The sequence below is a fragment of the Netta rufina genome (assembly GCF_964035555.1).
Source record: "Netta rufina genome assembly, chromosome: 4".
In the NCBI taxonomy this organism is placed as follows: domain Eukaryota; kingdom Metazoa; phylum Chordata; class Aves; order Anseriformes; family Anatidae; genus Netta; species Netta rufina.
Window position 1 is genome coordinate 36,387,913 of NC_140127.1, and position 23,108 is coordinate 36,411,020.

Genomic DNA, 23,108 nt, shown 5'->3' on the forward strand with positions numbered 1-23,108 from the left:
GGTGTCAGGGGATAAGCATCCCGCTGTGGAGCCTAAGGTCTTGGCACTTCAGTTTATCAAGAAATAACACTTATTTTCTTCTCGTCCCTCACTTCACACAGATGGCTTATTAGAATATCTACTTGAGAGGCTGTGTGTGTGTTTTGTCCTTTAACCTGACACATGCTGCAAGATGATCACTTGTGACATAGTTCTTAGGCAGGTTGCCACAGAAGGTGTGCTAGGGTTCAGGAAAACATAGGAATAGAAAGGGGCAAGAAAGAATGTAAAAGGGATGTATTTCTTCCCATGGAGAATAACAGAAAGCAGTTGTTTTTCGATAATTGGAGGCAGAAGAACATCATGAATGATACACACATCTACTTATTGTGTCTGCCTGTAATGATGGCTTTGAATCCTAAGAACCTTTTATCTGGAGAAAGAGCTCTGGAACAGGCCCTTGCTTCCTGTGTTTCACTTCCTCGTAAGTAAAATGGCCAGATGTAGGATAATAAAAGTGAGCTTTCTGTCAACAGATGTTTATGAATTTTGCTTCTAAACCCTCAGGGAATGGTTGTGTGAATGTTCTATAGACATCATCTTAATGCTGGGTTAGTAGTTAGTTGGCTTACAAAGGGAAGTGTTCTTTCCTAAATGAACAAGAGCTCATATTTGTGTTCCTTGTGCAATAACTCCAGACGCTCATTAAGAACTAAACACTGTCTGTGTTGGGATTGAACTGCTCCAGCAGAGGGAGGAAAGGGAAATAACGTTGCTGCAGCCATGCCGAACAACTTGAGTTCATATAGCTCAGCAACTTCAGTGATGAGAAAAGCTGAAATTCTCTGCCACTCTCCAGTAAAATTTGCAGCTCTTTGAGGCCAGGATTTTTACTTTTTGCAGCACCTCATTGCTCTTCATATAATCATTTTTCCCCAAACTGTTGCTTGTGGGTGGTGGAAATCAATCATTTCTTCCATATTCTGAATGTTTTTAGGAACGTTTGAGGTATGCATAGGATTAAACTGGCGAAGGAATCTGTACCTCTGCATTTTTTTCGCTTTAAATTGTATCTATGCCTGTGAGTTTCAGGTAGTTGGGTTTAAGGGTTTGTTTCATGTGTATGGGTGCAGATACTTCCAATTACTGCATTAGGAGCTCAGTACTTTAAAAAAAAAAAAAAAAAAAAAAAAAAAAGGTTTTTGGATTAAATGCTGTTCTGTGTGAGAGCTACGAGCTTCTTCCTCTCATAAATCACCAATACCTTTCTCCTGGTGCATGCAAGGCATGCCTTTACACAGGAAGAGGGACATCCCATGCTTGTCCCTGATTTCTACATCCACCTGCAAACCTAGGTGCCCTTACAGCAGCCCAACAAATTCCTTCCAATTCCAGGTTTGGAAAGCTGGAGAAGACGATCTGTGTTGCTGTTACAGATTCTGCAGACCTGTGTCTACCTCAGGGCAGGATGTCTGCTTGTCACAGGGTGTGTGCTCAGGATGAGGGAACAGGGAAAACTGGGATCCCTCAGTCAGGAGAATGGCTTAAGAACTGTGGCATGAAATCGAATGTAAATTTTATGTTAAAAGTTTGCCTTGGTAGCAGTTCTTCTTTGCCCTCACCCAACTTCTAAGTTTACAAGTGTAACCACTTAAATGGAAGTATGGTTTGAGTTTTCAGTTGCATTCCTTGACCTTCTCTCATTCTGTCTTTTTGCAAACTCCATTTTATTCCTCAAGGCCTGATGTGTACATAATGCTTTTGGCTATTATAATGTCAAAAGAAGATCAGAGATTTATCTTTCCATTTTTAACCCTCAAGCAAACTATGGTTACTCTGCATTAGTGTCAGAATGACTCAGTATTAAAGCATGTACATGTAGGGGATTTTAGCTTTGATTACTACTCTTATGTACTGCCTCATTTCTGTTACGGCTTTTCTTTTATTATTTTTATTCCTTTTTCTTACTCAGCCCCACAAGAGTAGGTGCAAGAATGTTGATCTCTACAACATCCAGCCCATGAAGGGGGACCCTTCGTGTGTCTCCGTGCCTCGGTTTTGACTGGGATGGAGATCTGCAGCAGATCTTTCACTCCACATTCTCCCCACCCCCCTTTTTTTCCTCTGATTGTACAGGTTTTCTTCTACTGCTCTACTATTTATGTAATTCTCTTATTTATTATAAACTTAGTGAATTAACTCATGGTTGCAGACTGTGTGTGAGGTGCAGGACAAAACTGAATGGTGTTACCTCAAATGTGTTACGACAGCGTAATTTTTACATCTATTTTAGCAGACTAAGATGTGGTAAAATAGAGGATATGTGAAATATCTAGAAGAGGTTGCCAAGTACAATGGCAAAACATGTAGTCGCGCACAAGATTTCGTTTAGCAAGGTCTTAAATGTCTATACTATTACTGCATAATGTCAAATAGACAAACTGCTCAGTTCCCCGTGTTTGGACCTAAAACAGATAACTTTGCATGCATATGTAGAGTTTCAAGTACAAGTTTTTTCTGGTATCAAATAAATAAATAAAGTAACACAGTTACAGTTCAAGCATTTAATTTACACTGCAAGAGAGAAGTCCATTAAAAAGCTGTAGAATGAGAAAACCAGTAATATGCTATTACCTAATATTTGTGTAATTTTCACATCTCTGTCTATATTTTAAGGTCTTAATAAGAAGCTGATATTGTCTCTATCTTTTGGTAATGTGCAGCAATAATTATGCTCTTTTCAGGACAGGGTGTGGGCCAACGTTGGGAAGAGTTTAAACTGTGTTATTGCCATGGTGGACAGACTGCTTGAAAAAGACAACAGCAGCAAAACTAAAGAAGGTGAAAGCGACCCTTCAGCAGCAGATTGCAAGGTGTTGCATGCAGGTGGTAAGCAACCTTCTTTTTTTTAATCATTGACTAGAGTAAATACAAATAGAAAAAGCCACAGAAAAAAATAAGATAGAGGAGTCAATAGTATCTATGATGGGAGTGCTGATAGAAAGGTTTTACACAGCCATAGCCTTGAATGATGGAAGTCTTTATCAAATTGCATCTCAGTTGTGCACTCAAACTGCTTGCTGTGCTCAATTTTTTTGTGCTCCATGAAAACCTTTTGAAACCACAATGTTTTGCTTGGAAAGCTGATGCAGATTGTTTTAGGTTTTTCTTGAATACCATTTTGAGAAAAAAAGAAGGGATGTACCTTAACTCTTAGGAAACTCGAAGAAAAGTTGAACATTGTATTTGAACGTCGTTCTCTTGTAAACCTATCTGCTTTTCTGTGAGATACGGATACATTTTCTCATTTGCTAAAATTAGTTTTAACTTGAATGCAGAAGTTCATCTTTGTCAATACTGAATGCTATGTAGAGTGATTCTGTGAGATGGTGCAAAGACAACTTTGCAGCAGGACCTTGGCGCCAAACTTCTGATCTTTTCCTATGGCTACATTCCTCATTGGTCAAGATCTGCTTTGGAAGTCTGACAAACGACTTCATAGTGTGAGTGCGTGCTGCAACAAATGAAGCAGCTGTTTGGTGATATCCCAGATGTAAGGAAAGCAGACTTGTGCTATTCATCAATAAATGACCCCCACACCAAAACAAAACAGGTTTTATGAAGTTTTACGTAACTGGCTCATTAAAAAAATAAACAAACAAAAATACCTTGTATTTTATCCTATATTTTCCTTTACATTTTCTTTTCCCCATATTGTAATGACTTAATATTATATCAAGGATTCTAATGTTAATGCAAATTCTTTCATAATTTTTTTCTCATGTAACAAGAATTTAAGCTTTTTTTTTCATCCGCATATTGTTCGTGTAGTTCTGTTGTTTTGTGCAATGGATTTTGGTTGTAATCTTGATCTATGAAAGTCAGCATTTCTAACAGTATGAGTGATTTCTTCTGGCATCTTGGAATTCTTATTTTTCAGTGTCAGATATGCTGGACTTGTTTTAAAAGTTTTTGTATGAATAGTCCGGAGACCAGAGTATTTCTCATATTTGCTTTTGTGAGCTTGTCTAATAGGCAACTATCCCTCTGATATTAGAGATACCATCATCTTTGTTTTGTAGTGAAGACTTACATGTACAAAATATCAACACAACTAGTTTTTTTTTTGGAGAAGTTTTCCATGTTTTTTTCAGACCTTCAGATAAGAAGATTAAAAAAAAAAAAAGTGAAATAGTTTTTAGAAATTGAACCAAACCATACTGATTTTGTTTAAAAGAAATAAACTGAATATTTGTTCTTGTGCTTAACTCCCTTCCTTTTCCCATTGTGTTAGCTAGCTTTTCTCTATTACTAGCTAAAATCCAGTATGTCTATTAAAAATGTTTTGCATATAAAGCAGTAGTACACTTTCATCCAAACTTCCCCAATGTTACTACAGTGCAATTGTGTGGGAATTTAGAGTTGCGTGTGCTGTTTTTATCTGTATTCCAATTGTTAAAATGTCTTTAAGTTACAACAGAAAATTTGAGACTTTTGTTTTTAACCCAGTCTGGAAAAGTCATGATTTAGGATTATTCTTTGTTTTGGATGTTTGCTCTCCATAAAAACAAGAGATAGACATGTTTAGCAACATGAACATTTACAGTTTTTTCCCTCAATCTGTTCAACCCTCTGCATATCTCCTCTGTTGTCCTGTATAAGCCATAAAATGTGCTTAAACAGAATCATCAGTCTATTTGATTCTTTCACTGTAGTTGAAAAAAAAAATAAAAAAAAATAAAGCTTGAATTCTTAGTTCTGATTCAGGCTCACATCCTACACAGGCAAATGAAATAATGATTAGAGCTTTTGGCTCGCAAAATCAAAAAACCCTTAAGTTTCCTTTTAAGTATTATAATAAGTTACCAAATGGAATGAAAAGTACCTCAAGCAATAACAATAATTGTAATGGTTAGAAGATTAAAGACATATTTTGTTCAGCTGAGAAGCTGCCTTCTGGAGATGACAGGCCTGTGGTGCTGGGATAGATTCTTCTCTTCGATGTATCCCTCACTTCAGGATCTTCTCTATGACTCTTGAATCAGTGCAAATGCTTCTCTATGAGAGTAGGGTCAGTGTATTTGTTGAGTTGTGCTGAGTGTTCTGCAACACCTGATTGTGTGCATAGTGCAGAAGATTTGTGGGGGAGATGACTGATTTCATGTTCTGCTGTTTGAGGAAAGCATCATATCCTAATGGTGTTTTCATAAGAGCATCATGGCATGACCTTGACAGTTTATAAGAGTTTTGAAGTCATGTAGAAATGGAATTGTTTTAAAATTGTTTTCTTGTGTAGGGCTTGCTTAAAAGCTTTTTGAAGGACTATCCAGGGGTGTACCAAACCTGATCGCCTGATAGTTTTCAAAACCATTGCCTTTGGGTCCATAATTTTGCATGCTTAACTTCTGTGTGACAGTGTTTTATTTCTCTCTGCGTCTTTCTCTCAAGTTTGACGTGAACCCCTGAGGATTCATTATGAAGCACCTACATAGAGTTGAGATACTGTTTGAGGCTATAAATTCTGCCTTAATTTCCTCCGTTTCATATTTGAAGCCTGGATGTGTTGGTACATAACTTTTTCTTAGATATGAAGTAATAGCATGCTTTTGCGTGCAGATACGCTTCTAAAATTTAGCATTTTTAATACATAAAATGCATGAAAATCACATAATGAAAAGTTTGCAATATGTTGTGCTTAAATATTTTACCATAATATGAGCATAACCTACTTGAGTAGTACTGCAAGTGTATGGGCACGGATCTTTGAGTCTGAAACTGCTTCAGTGCTGAGGCTGATCCTAAGAAAAGTTGTGCTGCTGTTTGTAAGAAAAATAAGCAATACGCATGGATTTGATCAAATCATTGAAAAGTATGCCTTAAAGTATGGGATAAAATGTTTGCTTATATTAGTTGAACCTGCCTGTTACCATGGAAAATTTTTATATACGTATAACAATGAAAAGATTGCGAAGAATGCATCGCATTCATTTTAGATGGTAGAAAAAGTTATGACAGCAATTTGATGTTTTTGAGCAATAGCATATTCCTGCTACTACAGATGTTACCGTAACCTATATTTAGAGTTTGTGAATATAGGCTTAGATTTGCAATCTCAATGCTGACATTCTATGGTCTTACTCTTTTTCCCAGCATGCTTATATTTATTTTATGGAATCTTTGTAATCTGAAATATTGGTGGCACCATTTTCTTGTACTTATCTTTCAACATGAGTTGTACCTTCCTTAGCATAACTTTTCATGCAGTCTGACCTTTGAGTGTATTCTTAAGACTGAATTTGAGTTATCAGTTACCAAGGTAACATGCCATGGTTTTATCACTTGCAGAATTATGATTTCTCTGCAGGATAAATCAGGAAGAGCAGATGGATTTTAAAGGAAAGGTTTGTTTGTTTTGTTTTGTTTTGTTTTTTACCTTTTTTTAGCTTGAGACTGGCTTGCTTTGGAGAATTACTTGACAACATTGAATTCTCTCTTTACCTTTGCCTTACTGTGTGGGTTTTTTTTGGAGTTGGAATGTGAAAGCCTGTCCTGGAGAATTAGATGCCAATAAAATGCAGAAGTTTGCTCCTAGGCTTATACAGTCCCTGATGGATCTCCACATCTAGCTGTACTGGTACAAGAGGCTACTGTTTCCAGCTGCTCTTTGTAACTCTCTATCAGTATTATCAAACCCAGCTGCTCCTCCACTGGCTGTTTGTGTGAGTACTCCCTAACCTGCTGCATCCAAAATCCCACCAAGTTATCTCAAAGAATTTAAACTAACATTGGGGTTGCATATGGATTTTGCCTGAAGTTAATTATGGAGTCATAAGCTATGCTGCTGGGCAGATGAATTGGTCAAGGGTAATCTTCACTGTAGGTAACCAAGGTCATTTGGGGAATGGTGCCATGTTTCCTAGCTCAAATGAAGGATATTCATAGCCATATTGCTATGGGTATATGTACTTTTTTTTTTTTTTTTTTGAGTAATTTTGTACCTGCTGGGATCTCTGTAATTCTAGATTAAACTCTTCTGTCTTTTAGTGCCCTGGGGAATCACATCCATCCAAATGCAATTGCCAATAGAAATGTGAAACAAAACTGTCTAGTTTTGATGGCACCTTCAGGAAGAAGGGCATTTACTTGAAAATGTGATTGAGTTGGGAAGATGTAAAATTCTCCTTCAGTCTGCTCCTTAACTAGGAAACTATATTTTGAGGAAATGAACAGTTCTCAAAAACTTACTCTTCCATTCCTTTTCGTTAGATTTTTCTTATTCTCGTAAAATAGTCTTTGAATCAACTCTGATTCCAAAATTTAATGTACTACTTCTGTTTTTCCACTCTTATTCTTTTCCCTCTCACTCCTGTATCTTCCTTCCTTCTCTTTTTGATAGGTTGAATAATTGGACTATATGGAGCCCAGAATATAAGATAACCAGTTCAGCAATACTTTCTATCAGTAATTCAGCTACTGACAAGAGCTTTAAAAGTCTTCCTTTCCTTCACCTGTTTAACTGAATGAACAAAGTGTTTTCTGAAGACATCAGAACATCTGGTCGTACAATACTTCCATAGCAAGGTTTATGTTTTGAGTATTTTAGATTAGCTTTAACATTGTCTATTGCTGCTGTCATCTTTTCCTGTTTTCAGTGTGACAGAAGCTGCCGAGACACTAGTATATGTATGATTAGATAGTTTCAACTTTCAGTATTAGTCTATGTGAAAGTATAGAAAGTCTCAGGTGAATAGAGTAGATAGAGAAATCTACAAGAATTCAAAATCGTTCCCCATGGCACTAGAATTATGTGGTCGAAGTAGACTGCTGTGATACTAACTGCAGAAATACCAGGAAGACTTATGCAGGTTTGTGATGTTCTGGTAAGAAATGTGGCAGAATTACACGGAGAAAACCTCATCCCTCCTCATAAAGCATAGCTCTCATTCTTGAGTTAACTGAGCTCAAAGAGCTGGATGGGAAAAGAAAGAAATAGGAAGCATGCTACTATCCTGGAAGAATAAATTCAAACGGTGTGGGTTACATAGTTTGTTCTGTTTGCGCCATCTGTTTTTGAGGGGACTGTTACTGTTCTGGGTTGGTTGGTTATTTATTTATTTTTTTTGGCTTGCCTTTTTTCGTAAGCCATTCGATTTTGTATCACACATTCAGTTTGTGGTGATGACACGTCAACTCACTTATATTGCTTGACTTCTGTTATTTCAATCCTATCATGGGCTTTGCGTATTCAGGTAGTAAGGGAATAAGTGATTAGATACTGTAAATGGTTAGGTCTTCAATAGCTGCTGTTACCTCAATTACAGGAAGTGTCTAAGTCCCTTTGTCCTTTTAAAAGTGTGGTGATGTGTTTTCTTCTGTTTTTACTTCACTTTTAACTTCATACCATTTAAATTTTAAGGTCGCTTGTGGCCATCAAAGATTTCCACTGATTTTTAGGTGGTGCAGACAGGAATGATAGAATTGGCTTTTTTCCTCTGTTGCCAGTGTAAACTGAGATAAGAGTGCTGTTGCAAAGCCCTAGGGCTTTTCCAGTTTGATTACCAGAACTTTTTAATGAACAGTTCAGCAGGTCTGATGCTGAAAATGCCTTGCTTTTCTGCCAAACTTTATCAAATTTCACATGCAGTTTGACATACTGCAACTTGAATTTTAGCATGTAAACATGACTAGTTGGGAGCTCAGCAGGTCATTTGCCTGTGCAGGCATGTTAGAATGTGGGACTGCAAGATGTTTTCCAGCAACCATAGAGCAAATCCTCTCATAAATTGAACTTTGACAACTCTCCAGCAATGGAAGCAGACTAGTAACCTAGTTGCACTTACTCATGTTTTAGTCTCACACTAACTGTATAGTGACAGTATTTCTTCTTTTAATTTCATCCTTTCATTTTCCATTTTCATGTGCCTGCCGTGTTTTACTCTCCTATCCAGAAACTGACTAGGATGGTTTTTGAAATGAGTTTCCTTGCTTCATCACCAGGCTCTGACTCTGTTTGGATCCTAAATTTTCCATACAGAACAGGCTGCCTGTGTCATCTTAGCAACTTGACAGTTACCTTGTGGTCTCCTTCTAGCTTACATTCTTGCTGCTAATGTCCTTTCTGAAGTGTTTACTCATTCAGTTAATTCTAAAGTGTTCTTGAAAGACCTTTATTTCCACTTAGTTGAGGATGCAAATCTTGCAAGTTCAAGTTAAAATAAATATGACATCTGAAGCATCAGTGCTTCTGTAAGTACTTGAATGCGTTAGACACAAAAGCAGTAATTTGTACCATTCCCTTCTTTATGTGATTCTGCCAAGCTATCATCAGTCTCAGTAGTAGAAGACCTCTCCCAGACTCTTAGATGTGTAAGCAGTGCCTGGTAACCACGCAGTACCCTCACACATGAGCAATGTCAGAATAAGGTAATTCAGGATAATCTAAACATGAATTTAGATCAGGATTTTAAAGCTCTTTTTACACATATTATCTCTTGATGAATTTTATTAATATTCTGTATTTATTCCTTGTGTACAAGACAATTTTCCTGTTTATTGAGTTTACTCATAAGCTTCAAAATACAGTGCTTCTTTTTTGTTTAATAAATACGATTCTCTGATTCAAGGTGCAACTTATAAGCTTCAGTATTTGCTGTAAGTGTGTCTGATAGATATTTAGAGACTTGTGCATTGTTAATGGATAACCATGTTTTTAATCCTGCCTGGAGTATTTGCAATAGGATAAACATCATAACAACTGACATACAGTGATTTTTAACACAGACCAAAGATATGGAGCATCTATGAAGATCTCTCCTACACTTTTGTCCTTTCAAAGACCTTGGTCTGTCATAAACTTGCTTTTATCTTAACACTATTTTTTCTTTAAAATAAAAGGACAGAAATGAGAATACATTTGTCCATTCATAAATGTTCTATTCTCAAGTAACAATGCAATCCTTCTTAGATCTGCTAACTAGCTCCACCTTCTGGGGCCTGGACATCCTTACTAGTTGTGAATAGAAATTTTCAGTGAAAACATGCACCAGATTGATTGTTTTAGATAATTATCTGGGGGTATTGTATTTTCTCCTCTCCTGATGCCAAGTACAATTCTATTTTATATTATAATTAGTATTTATTTATCCAATAGGGTAAGATTTCCTACAAATTTATGGGTTTTATTGTATTCTACAAAGCAAAGTACATATGATAGTAAAGTTCTCTATAGAGAGTAGGCACTGCATGGTTTTCTTGGTGAATTTAAGTATTCAGTAGAATTTATTTTTAATACAATTAGCATGACTGTCCTTCAAGAAAAAATTGGTCTTGAGAATTCCAAATATTTGAATTGCTTCTTAATGCAGCTGTCATTGACAAAAATTGCCTATACTAGTAATACGATCAAATAAGTCCCGTTTTTTTCTTTGTAAAGCACTACATTTCAATCATAATCTTAGCAAAACAAAAACAAAACAACATACAACTGATCTTGAATCTTTGCAGCACAAGGTACGTGCAAAAATCGTAACAGAAGGTAGTTATCGGTGGTTTACTGCCAATCTGGAAGGCTGTGTGAAGCAGAATCCACTTACGTTTGTTCTGGGTCCAGTATTATTCAATATTTTCACTACTGACTTGGCTTATGAAATATAGATGATGCTTATAAAATTTGCAAATGCTTAAGGCTGGGAGAGGCTTTAAGCACCATGGGAGCAGGATTAGAATGGATGTTGATGAAATGGAACGCTAAAATATTAGGATGCAGTTCAGTAAGGACAAGTACAAAGTTACGTTCCTAAAAAAGCAGAAATGCATTATGTGGATTGCCTGGTTAAGTGGCAACTCAGTAAAAAAAAGTTCCAAGTGTTACCTGAAGTTACAAAAGTTTCAAGTGTTACCTGAATTTTGTGGTCACTATATGACCACCTCTTCTATGAAATGAGTTGGTAAAGCTTCTAAGTACTATCCACATAATATGAGTTGTAAAAGCAGGTTCATGAAGTGTGCCTAGATCAATAAATTCTTCTTTTTTCTTGCCCTAGCCATCAGTGTACTTGGAAGATCATTGTATGTGTCTGCATCCAGCTATGCTTTCCCATAAGAGTGGGGCATATGTCTCTTGGCTGTGCCTTCAGCTCTACTTTTTAAATACTTTTTAAAGTGGCTATGTATGATCTTTTTCATTATTTGCTCAAGTAAGAAACAGACAAATTATTTTCTTATCACTTGCAGATCTGTTCACTGGTTTAGTGTACATTGCCTTTTAATCTCATTCTGCTGCAATTGCTTTCATTGGCATATATTTATTGATTAATTTAGTAAATTACTATAATTTAAGGCCACAAAGGAAAATTCAGATCATGTGATCAGCCTAGTCTGAATTCCAGTATGTTGTCTACCTTATTTTAAAATTCAATTAGACCGTGTCTTACAGCAGCCGCCAGCCTTTGGTTATTTTGCTTTTATTCCCTTTAGTACTCTTTATTTTCTCTTCATAAAGAGCAGAAATCAAGTTTCTGTTCAGTCTTTTTGATAGGCTTAAGAAGTTTAAACCCTAAATCTTGGTGGCTCTCCTTTTCAAGCTCTCTGTTTTTCCAGGAGTCTTTAAAATGGATACACCAGATTTTGGCAAGCATTGTATCAATACTGTTTTTGTCAGCGACATATAAAATTAACTTTTTGCTGCAGCATGGGACTGCGGATGGCTTATGTTCTGCTTTCTTCATGATGGCTCTAATTTCATAACTGCTCTTTTCCAGGGAATGGTTTTTCAGTCTGTATTTCTTACACTGAAATATGTATGCCTGTATTAAAACACATTTTGTCTCACCATATAGACACTGTTTCCAAAGCAATCCAAGTTGTTCTGACTGCTCTGTCCTTATTCTTATTTCTTCCTTCCTACACCTTAATTATTTTGCAGTTCCTCCTGGCTTTCAAAGTCCTCTCGAGTTGTCTTGGCTACAGTTTTATTCATTTCCATATTTTTCCATAGTATAGCCAAATTAACTTTGCAGCAGACAGCTCTGTGTTCCTGTCTAAAGAACTTCTTTAGTACTAATGAGTCTCTCGCTGGCCTGGCTCAGAATGTTACCTGAAACAATGTGCTGTTATCTTCCACCTAATTACAATTTAAGTGGAACAGGTTTTGGTTATCAATAATTCTTAATTACACTAATCTACACAAAAACAAAACAAAACACCTTAGTGATGGACACTACAAAGTCATTTGCACTTCCTATTTTTGTATAGATTTTTCTGGAATGTCAATTTCTGTCTTTTCAAACTATAACAATGAAACTGAGATGTAGATTCTGAAGCAGGGTTATTTTTTTTATTTGCTCAATGCAGGGGGGTGTAGGCAAAACCATAGGTAACTACAACGCAGGTCTGTTTTTATTAAATCTCGAAAAATTCAGGAACAGCTTGGGTAATTGGTCAGGTTTGAGTAAGCTATTCTGTTTTTTCTCCATTACTCATTATCACTTTCTTTAATTTCTAATGTATTAAGGAGTAGTGTTTTTTTCATGTGTTTCATCAGCTTGTTTTTTCTGATACTTCTCAAATACATTTTAACAGCAAAGCATTATAGAGTAGATCAAAATCTGTCTGCTCACAGTAACTCAAAAAATAATGAGTTCAGTATGTCTATTTAAAGAGAAGAATACAGAGATAAGCTAGAAAAAAATGAGACTTGAAGGTGTTAGCATCTTTCAAGCCTATACATTAAACAGATAATATCTTTCCCAGATATCTATTTGTTCTTCTATTTTGCCTCCCAGCATGCATTTTTTTCTTAAATACAGGATCTCCCTGTTTTTCAGTGGTGTTCTGTGTTTTTTTTTTTGACTGCATTTCATTTGCTTAGATACAAGGTTGGAAAGAATGGGAGATTCTTCATCATATTCATCTTGTGCTAAACGAGTTTTTGCTTGTATCTCTAAGTTTGGTGTATAACACATTAATGCAAGCTTTACCGAGAAGTTAGGTCTGTTAAAAAGTTGTTTCAGGATACAGCTGAATTCAGGCCAGGGATATAACCCCAGTCTTGGTGCTAAGCTAGAATCCTTCCTTTAAGCATAACCTCTAGTGATGTTTGCAACACCACAATGGTTAGGATATAGAGCTTCAGTGTTGGCTAAAGCTCTAGGACAAGCTAGACAGCCACTGCAGGCCTCTCTCCAGTCCAAAAATGATTTTTACTACAACTTTTCTGCTTTGGAGCTAATGATCTGTCTTGTTCTAGGTGACTGGTATGAACAACTTTATCCCTTGGTGATTACGCTGAAGGACTGCATGGGAGAGGTGGTGACCAGAGCGAAGCAGTCAATGGCGTTTGTCCTGCTCCAGGAACTTGCCTGTGGTTTGCCACAATGTTTGATGCTGACCCTGAGGAGAGACATTGTCTTCAGTCAAGCAGTAGGTTGTCTTATGTCACTTATATCCTACTGTAATGGCTATTTTGATGATGCTACTATAATTGACCATACTATGTCTCTGTGTGTGTTGTTCTTTTGCCTGGTTTATCACAACTTTTTCATGTATTTTCCATTACATCCACCTAAATATTTTATAATGTGATAAAGAAAGGAATAGTAAATGGAAATCCATAGTAACTGAATCACCAAGTCACAGAAATAGGTCTGCTGAGAACTGGAAGACATTATCTAACCTCTCCGCTTCATCCAAAGAAGAGATCCGTAAAGCTATTTTTTGTAGTTTTCCCGGGTTATATACGCCAGTATTCTCACGTGGAAGTAAGGACCTCAAATCTAGCCTGAACATTCCTTGCTGCTATTGAAGCTAGATATTTTTTCTCCTGGTCACTGTGGAAATGAATAACAGACCATTGGTTTTCCATTTGTATCAGTATTTTATGTGTTTAAAGACTGTCAGCCTGCCTCTTCTCTGACTCGTCTTCTCTTGGTAAATAACTCAAGTTCTTTTGATCCTTTCCTGTAGGTGTTGTTTTCCAGATAGACCAATTATTTAGAGAGAATCTAATTTCTTCCTCAAGTTACATGTATTTCCCAACATAATTAAGGAGTTAGGGAACGATGGCCAAGGAGATATGTTTACATTAGGTGTCTAACTGCTTTGAAATCCATCATAATTCGTATCTTTGCATGTTTATAGTCTGCTAAGAGAGGTCCTGGTCGTGTTTATTCCATTGTAAATAACACAATCCCATAAAACAAGTGAAATTTCTGTAATATAAAATAAGGGAATATTTGGTGTAAAAAAGCCTCAGCAATATACTAATGTGAAATCATGTATATTGTCACTACATAGAAATATCCAAGTTATTTTCACAGATGATGTTGAACTTAGCAATATGGTTTAAGTGGAGGACTTATTAGTGTTAGGTCAGAGGTTGGACTCGATGATCTTGAGGTCTCTTCCAACCTAGGCGATTCTGTGATATATAAATATTACTTCTGTAGTGTACAATGATAGCAAGCCTTGTTTTCACTGTGATTGCAAAACATATGTAATTCCATATTTTTTTTGTCTTTATAGCTTGCTGGATTGGTCTGTGGGTTTATAATCAAATTGCACACAAGTTTACATGATCAAGGATTTTTACAACAGCTTCATACTGTTGGGTTACTTGTGCAATATGAAGGACTCCTTAGCACATATAGTAAGTATTGTTCTTGGACAGAATTCTTTATGCATACACACCAGATGCTTACCCAGGAGTTTTAGATTTTAACTTCTGTTCCACTCCAGGAATTTGCCTTACTGAATCAGAAAATATTACCCTTAGGAGACAGTGGGCTTCTATATAATAGCACAATTGACAGTGTTGTCAACTCTACATCACAGATTACTTAGATTATTTTCAATTTCTCAGGGAACACTAGCTGCTAATTCTTCTGCACAGAGTGCGGATCTACATTGCCTTAAATACAGGAGACGGGCTTCATCAATGCAGCTAGGGAAACTTTTGATTTTAATATGTCCTGTTTTCATTTGTATAGGCACTTGGTCTGACCCCAAAAAGCAGGTTTATAAAGCTAACCCAAACAGCACAGTTACTGACCCTCTCTCTTGTGCCTTGACCATGTCAGTACTGGTGAAGATACCCTGAAAATTGTTTAACGCCTGACTTGTTATAAGTGCCATCATTTTATATCTATTTTTGAGGACATTTGGAGAGAGTAATTGCAGTTCGCTTCAAAAAGCTTTGAACTAGATGTGTTGGAATCCTTTCCCAAAATAGAGATTTTGAAAAAAGTAGAGGGATTTAGCATTTGTGCAGTTCTTTGCTGCATAGGCAATTACACCTCCTCATTTGGAGATTGCTGTCAGACTCCTTTCTGCATGATGGTCACTGTTATTCTTAAAACCTTTGTCCTTCACCAGCAGGACAGTCTTTAAAAAACACTTTCAAAACAGAATAACGTCAGAAAGGCCATTTTTCTCTATGCACATGTAAAGCAGACTGATTTTCAGAGGTGCTTAATACTCAGTTATCTAGGCCACAGAGAATTGTCAGCAGTTCTAAAAATCAGACTGCTTTTATGTAGGTTACTCTAATGTGGATTTAGGGCTGTGATTTTCAGATGCACAGACTGGGAAATACAATCCACATATTGCCTTACTATAACCTATTCAGTGACTGATGTCTTCTCTGTTAATAACCCTGTAATCTTTCCATACAGGTGAAGAAGCAGGGATGCTAGAAGACATGGCTGTGGGAATTTCAGATTTGCAGAAAGTAATGTTTAAAGTCATTGAAGCCAAATCAGAAGATTTTTTGCCTATTATAACTGGAAGGCGGTAAGAACTTTGTTTCCTGAAGCACATGGCAGGTAGCTTTAACCGTTAGCACATGAAAATGCAGATAATGTGTTTTTTTTTATTGCTGAGTTCTATTATATGGAAAGTGCAGTAGTTTGCCTCTTCATGAAGCAAATGGACATGTAATTGAGGTAGTAGGGATTTGTAAAGCTAATAGTAGTATGGGCTCTAGGTTACTTTCCTGATTAGCACCTTAAAGCTCCAAATATATAACACAAATTAATCACAAGTGCCTGAATTGCATGTTGAGTTTCTGTTGCATTTTTCGTATCCAGACACTGAATCAAAGAGAAGTGGCAAGGTTAAATATTTACAAAAGTGTATTCTAACTGAACATACCTTGTTTTTGAGGTTACCAAAACTTATTTTCCAGTGTGAGAAATGAAATTATGTTTCTAAGAGCTAAAGCTTGATTGTCTTGAGATGGAAACTGAAAGACTCTGATGCCAATTTTATTTGCTGAAGATCATTTAGAACATATGCAACATCAGAAGTCCTTACACGAAGCCACTGATACATTATGCATCATGCATCTCACATAAGCAATGCTGAATATCAGGGCATAAACTGAAATAGTTCATTAATTGTGGCTAGAAGAGGGTTAAAAAGATTGTTACACATGAGGAATGGGGTTTTCATCTTCATTATTATTCTAGTCTGAAGCCCCAAATGTTTTTACTTTTGCAGAAATCACTTCCTTAATAGTATCATTATTCTTGAGTTGACTGTAAATTAAATTCAGCTAAAAGCAGCAACTTTTAAAAAAGATATTTTTTCTCTGAAGGGGGCTTTCACAACTGATTTACTTAATTATTCTGGATGATTCACTCTTATCCTATGGGCCTTCCGAGAAGGGATTGAAATAAATAGCAGGAAGGCCGGGGTATGATAGGCAACACATCGGGAGTAATTAAGAATAATTATGGTGTGTAGATAAAACAGAAGAAATACATCCTTTATAAATTACACCAGTCAAACATCTTGAAAAATCTAGCAGCTACATTTACTGGCTTGCTGCCATTACTGCGGTACACTGAACTGTCACACCAGGAGGTCCTGCTTTTGAAAGACTTGAGCTTTAAGCTGCCTCAGGCATTCTGGTTTGATAGAGTAGTCAGTCTTTAGGAAGAAGAGTTACTGCCTATGATTGCTGTACTGTACTTACTGGCAGGTGTTCACTTGATGGAATTGGTATCAGACTAAAAAAAAAAAAAAAAAAAAAAAAGTTTTAAGACTTGTTTGGAGCCCTGTTCTCTTTGAGCTGTGATGAGACAGCATTGAAAGTCATACATAAAAGAGGAGATAGTGGAAAAAACAAGTATTTTCTAATTAACGTTTAGAGAATCCACATCTTTTGGATTGTTTCAAATCTAAAATTAGATTTAAATACTGTAGAAATGCAAGACAGAACATAAAACTACCAGTTCTTAATTTGCAGAGACAGAGTATTCACTTGCAATTGTTTTTTGAGGGAAGTGCTGAAGACTGAGATTCTACAAATGAAAACAAATCAATCCAAAGAGTGTGGCGTTGAGTAGTAATGTGCTGACCTGCCGATGTGGGTGGCTGACCGTGGCCATCCAGGTGGAATTGAGTTTAGGCACTTGAGTTCTTATATTATGGGCAAAAGTAGTTAACTCTTACATTGTATTAAAGAATTTTATAAAAGTATTGGGTTGTGTGCATGAACTTCTGAGTCATCACAGGGTTTGATTTAAAAAAAAAAGCTTTCAACTAAGTGCATGATCAGACCGGCACTTGCAGCCACATTGAAGTAGTCTAAATAGTTGTCACTTTCCTGGATAAAGCACCTCCCTGCTGAAATGCAATGACTTTGTTTGTGTTTCTTTTGTTTTTTTTTTTTTTTTTCTTGTTGCAAAGCAAAGATAGTGTAAATGACCTGTTCTGTGTTTATGGACAGAGCTAAGTGTGCACTTGGAGCTGACCGCAAATAGCTACAGAGTCCATGGCCCTCACCTGTGTGTGGGGGTAGTTGTTAGAATCTTTCTTACAGGTCTGCAAGTGGTTTTCTGTCCTCATATATGATGATAACAAATATTTGAGAACAAGGCAAATAAAGTTAGACAGAGTTACTCTTAAACAGTCATGTTTTACTGAAATAAACAAATGTAGAACACCTAAACTTATATAATTAGTCCTGAAATAGATAATTTATTTTTTACCCTCTTAAGCACACTGGGTTTCTCTACTCCGTTTTTTTTGTTTGTTTGTTTGTTTGTTTGTTTTTGTTGTTGTTGTTGTTTTTTCCCCGTGGAGATCTTTAAATGGTAAAAAATCATGTAACAATTCCTTGGTTAGCCACCTTCTCATTGCAAAATGTAGTGGCCTTATTATCCATCACATGCCAAAACTGCCTAGTATCTCTGCACTGAAGCTAGCCATAAGAGAGAGATACTAAGTGACAATAAGATTTATTATTTTATTATTGTTTCTTACTGCAGTAGAATCATAGGACCTGTAAAATGTTGGGAAATTAATGTCAAACAAGTTCTCCAGTTTTCAGTACTTTGATTTTTTTTTTTTTTCCTACCCTACCTGACTTAGGAACCGTTCCCAGACTTCCAGACTTGCCAGACAGCTCCCTGTCACAGTCTAGTAGTGTTCTTCTTAAATGATAAGAACTGGGTTGTTCTTATTGCACAACTGGTGAAAGATTTTTAAAGCCTACCAAGGATTATATCTGGGACTTGTGTAAATTTTAATTAAAAAAACAAAAAAAAAAAGAAGTAAGGGGAGGGTAGGCTCTTAAATGCTACAAATGTTAATTTGTCATGCCTAAAGGTCAACATTTTTCGATGTTCTTTGACACGTCGAAAGATTTGTAGTGATTTTTGGAAGCGTGAAATGTTGCAATGCAATGACTTAATGACATTTTTGGTTCAGTAACGTACATTCTTTAAATTAGACTAAACCAACATCTCTTCTCAACCTCCTGAAAGTGCTCTATGACAGGAAAACATTCTGGTAGCACTTCACAGCAGCTAGGAATTACAAGTATGCGGGCTGAGAATGAATATTGCTATACAAAGATCATTTTCACATAGTTCTTTGCTGTCATCCTTGCTAACTCTGTGTTTCCTTCACATGGATTAATTAATTAAATAAAACTCAAACCAAATACAGTTCTACTCCCCACATAAGTTTGTTGTTGTTTCCCTCATCTGAGACACATATCCTCCATTCATAACTGTTGATAACTGCCCCAGTTGGAAGCATCTGGCATTTGCTCAAAGACTACATGCTAGTTCTAGCCCATACCAAAGCACATGACAACAGCCTAGCCACAATTACACTTCAGTCACAAGTCTGTACTTGGACCCATTTTATTTTGTTGAGTAGGACAGGGGTTCAAACACAACCTCTACCTTTCCGAAGAAGAAGCACCAGTTCTAAGATAGGTCCACTAATCCATCCAACTTGCTGAGGATTGAAGAGCCATTGAAGAAACTGCCATCGTTCTTTAGGGTTTTCTGCCTTTTCTCCCCGAAGTTCTACACATGGGTAGAACTAATCTTGACTACATGGGTAGTCAAGATTATATTTTAATTCTTTAGCAAACACATGATAGATTGAAATAAGGGTTTGAGGGATTTTGTGATTATTTTGCTACATGCAAAGCAGTATTATTAAAAAAGATAACTAGATAAAGTCAAAAGAATGAAACCCATTCTTTTCCATCTTAAGTTTGCGTGCATAAATCGTGTGATGTCATAGGCCTAGTTTTCATAGGTAGGATATAGGGATATAGATCCTTCTTCCCTAACACCTCTGTAATAATTTTCCTTCATGATGCTGTACTGAAGTGTCCTCTGCAGGAGAGAAAGTTTAAGTTTTTGGTATCAGTTGGCCCTCTTCAAATGATTAAAATTTCAAAGTCTGCAAGACAAATGGATCTGCTCCTGGTCTGTTCTTTTTTATTACACCAATTGCTCTAATAATAGAAAGAAAGCTAGCAGCGTGCTGTTGTTTCTATCATGTTAGTTCAGGCATCAATTGTCAAAACAGGTAGAATTCAACTTGAGGGTTCCACAATGAACGACACGATCAGAAACTGGACTGGCAGCCAAAGTAGCATATTTTTAGTAAAGTCAAACAAAACACAACGTGAAAACAATACTGTTACATCTCATCCCTTCTCCTAAAATAGGATCCATGTTTGGGTAATGAGCCTTTAATTATTATCTTCACTGAGTCTATTTTGTAGTTTGTGATGCTTTCTATCCCTAAGGAAAAAAATCCAGACACTGAAGGAAATTGATATTTTGTGGGCTTTTCTGAAGAGTTTTCTCCATATAGGCCATATTACATGTAGAGTGGATACAGGGTTCAAGTTGTGGCTTCTGAAATCAAGTTGTTTTTGTAATTCAGTGAGATGCACTTTAACAGTTGAGGTGTTCACACTGATACTGTGGTAGCAGAAGACTTTTCTGCTGATTCCAATTTTAGTCCTATTTTCACTTCAGTAAAGAAGTCAGTATCAAGAGCATATAATCATATATACCTTATATTTCCATATAAGTTTGTACTCTTAAAACAAGTCAGCTGAGTCTTCACATGTTGTGCTTTAACACAAGGGGAAAAAAGGAAACTGATTGATATGTCTAAATGTTCTCTGTAACTTAGGAAGGTTATAATTTCAAGCAAACCAATCAATATTCCTATCCTTATTCTTCCTTTTATTTTTCCTAGTGAACATTATGTTATAGAGGTCCAGCTTCCAGCAAAGATGTTTGAGCTGCTGCCACAGGAGATTAAAGAAGGAAAGCTACTTCGCATGTATCCAGTACTCTTTAATGTTGGAATCAATGAACAGCAAACACTTGCAGAGAGGTAAGAAGACACTTTCAGAAAAATGTTTCATTTTCTATCTGAGTATGCTGTGTTAGTACAAGATATCTCTCATAGGATTACAAAGAAATCTTTTCGTTATTTGCTCTTGGACCATTTCAGCTTGACTTTGTGTGTATTTTCAAAAGTATTAAAGGAAATAAGTACAAGCTATGGAGCAATGCAAAATAATGAAAAAGGCCAAGTAAAGATAAGGCTGTATGCGGGACTTAGTCTGTTTATTTCACACAATCAACACCAAGTTTTCCTTGGATACAGATAGGGAATGGATTTCTAGTTCACATGGATAAATCTTAATGTGCAGTACTTTTTGCCTTTTCAAACAGAAGTTTGAAAATTCCAATTTCTTACCATTTTAGAGGTGGAGTTGAACAAATTGTAAACCATAAAGAGAACATTTTTCTCAACTTCTTAGGTTTGACTTTTTTTTTTTTTTTAGACAAGGTTGAGGGGCGTTAGTTATTTGCATAGAATATGTTAGTAATATGCCTCTGGAAACATGAAGGCTGATGTTAAAATTCTAATATGCTAATACTCGTCCTCTGAAGGGATTGCTGGAAACTAATTTATCAGTGCAATGTTAGTCAAAGTTTCACCAACCTACTAATTTTCTGTCCCCAGAGAAGGTTAGCCATTGGTCGTGTTAAATTACAAAGCTTGTACAATGCTAAAATTGCAAGGTGGACATCATTTTTTCTTTAACTGTTTTTTTTTTTTTTTTTTTTTTTTTTTAACAGAGCGTAATATGTTCTTTTAGGCAGTATTCAAACAAACTCAAAAAACTACATACTCAAAACCAAAAGCACTCTATGTGTAGGTGGGGAAATACATGGAGACAGAGAAAATTTGTTAACCTGGGCAACAGACAAGAAGTTAAGCACAACTGGAGTTTGACATCATGTCCTTTGTAGATAGAGGAGTAGAAGGAGACATTTAAGGAAGATTTCTAAGGAATGCAATCAGGTAGCTGTGTGAATATCTTGGGGAGACGTCTCTCAGTTGTGAGTGGTGAAGTGTGGGAAAACTTAATTATAAAATTAGAATGGGAGATGAAGGCTGAATCAGAAGGCAAAGGTAAAAGTTAGCATTTTACTAGAGGAAAAAGAAGTGAGTAGCTCTCTATAGAGCTTGCAATGCTCTTGAAAGTGAAAATAGTTTATTCTTGATGCCATAAAAAAAATGAAAAGTGGTTTTATGGGAGGACCTATGTAGTAATACACAAAACCAGCAAAGTCAGTAATGACAAAAAGTGTGATGCTTCACATTTTTCCAAAATTAGAAAAAAAGGAGTGTGCAGTAACCAAGTTTGTGAGAGCTCGTGTAGGGTGGGGAAAGGCAGACCACATATTACAAAGGTCCTGAAGAAAGAGGTGACAAAATTAGAAATAGCCTGCATCTGGGGAGGGAAGGAATCAGTAGAAAGCAGAGGAGTCAGTTTGAAAAGATGTCAACTGGGTTCCAAGTGGAGTGACAGGAAGAGTGGTAACATTTTTCTCCGTAGTGATTCTACCTTGTCCCCAAAGAAAAGAAAGCCATACATAAAAAAATAATGAATTATTTTTCAAGCAAACCAAGTTGGTTTATTCCATGCAGAAACATTTTATGCTTGTGGTTACAGGTGTTAACATTAGTCTTTGTTGAAAATATTGCTCAACTTGATTGCATGCTTGTCTTTGAGATTGGAAACACTGCACATGATTTTTGTTAAAAGGTGTTTTAGTGGGAGAATGAACATAAAAATAAAAATTGTTTTGTGATAAATTGTTACAAGATGGTACTTAATTAGCTGTTAACATCTACTTTCAATAAAGCACAGTTGATAATGTGCCTGTTTTAAAAGAAATACTCGTGTGACAGTGCAGCAATGGCTCTTGAGGGAAGTAGCTGAATCATTTCCTTTTTTGCCCTTTAAAATATTTGATTACTTTCCATGTGATATAACAGTATATTTGGAATCTTCTGATTTGCATCCCCTTGTGTCTGCCTGAATTTCTCATTTACCTATCCATGCCCCTCTTTTTTTAGTTTTGCACCATTTTCTACTCTGTCTTCCTTTTCTTTGTTTCAACGTTATTCTAAAGATGAGGCACAGAAACTTGGTCCTAACTGCCTAAGGAACACTCCTGTCCTTACTTCTGTATCCGTCAGAGTATAAGTAGCAGGAGACTTTTTTTAACCTACGTGTGAAACTTCACTGTTGTGGAAATTTTGGTCTCAGAAAGAAAGATACTTTTCCATATAGCAATAGTCAGTTTGTGGATAAACTGTAATGGCATCCTGATGCAGCCTGGGTTTTCTGTGAGGAACAGGTTATTGGGGACATGGACAATGTGTTCCCAGCAGACTAAATTGCTGCAAGAAACCCCAGAACACTTGCCTGACCCAGCTGCAGCACTGTAGTGTGACCAGTGATGTCTGTGTGCTGCAGAAAGCTTAAATGCAGGCAGCTGAAG

The 23,108-nt window shown here is 36.5% G+C and overlaps 1 protein-coding gene across 4 annotated transcripts in view; it reads left to right on the plus strand.

The window, feature by feature from the left end:
- INPP4B (inositol polyphosphate-4-phosphatase type II B) overlaps nt 1-23,108 on the plus strand; it is a 296,612-nt gene that overhangs the window by 231,957 nt on the left and 41,547 nt on the right. For all 4 annotated transcript variants that reach the window (XM_084285787.1, XM_084285788.1, XM_084285790.1 and 1 more), the window contains 5 exons: nt 2,724-2,868; nt 13,226-13,398; nt 14,500-14,623; nt 15,648-15,765; nt 20,497-20,637. In XM_084285787.1, the coding sequence (XP_084141913.1) occupies nt 2,724-2,868; nt 13,226-13,398; nt 14,500-14,623; nt 15,648-15,765; nt 20,497-20,637 (701 nt within the window). The remainder of the gene's footprint in view (nt 1-2,723; nt 2,869-13,225; nt 13,399-14,499; nt 14,624-15,647; nt 15,766-20,496; nt 20,638-23,108) is intronic.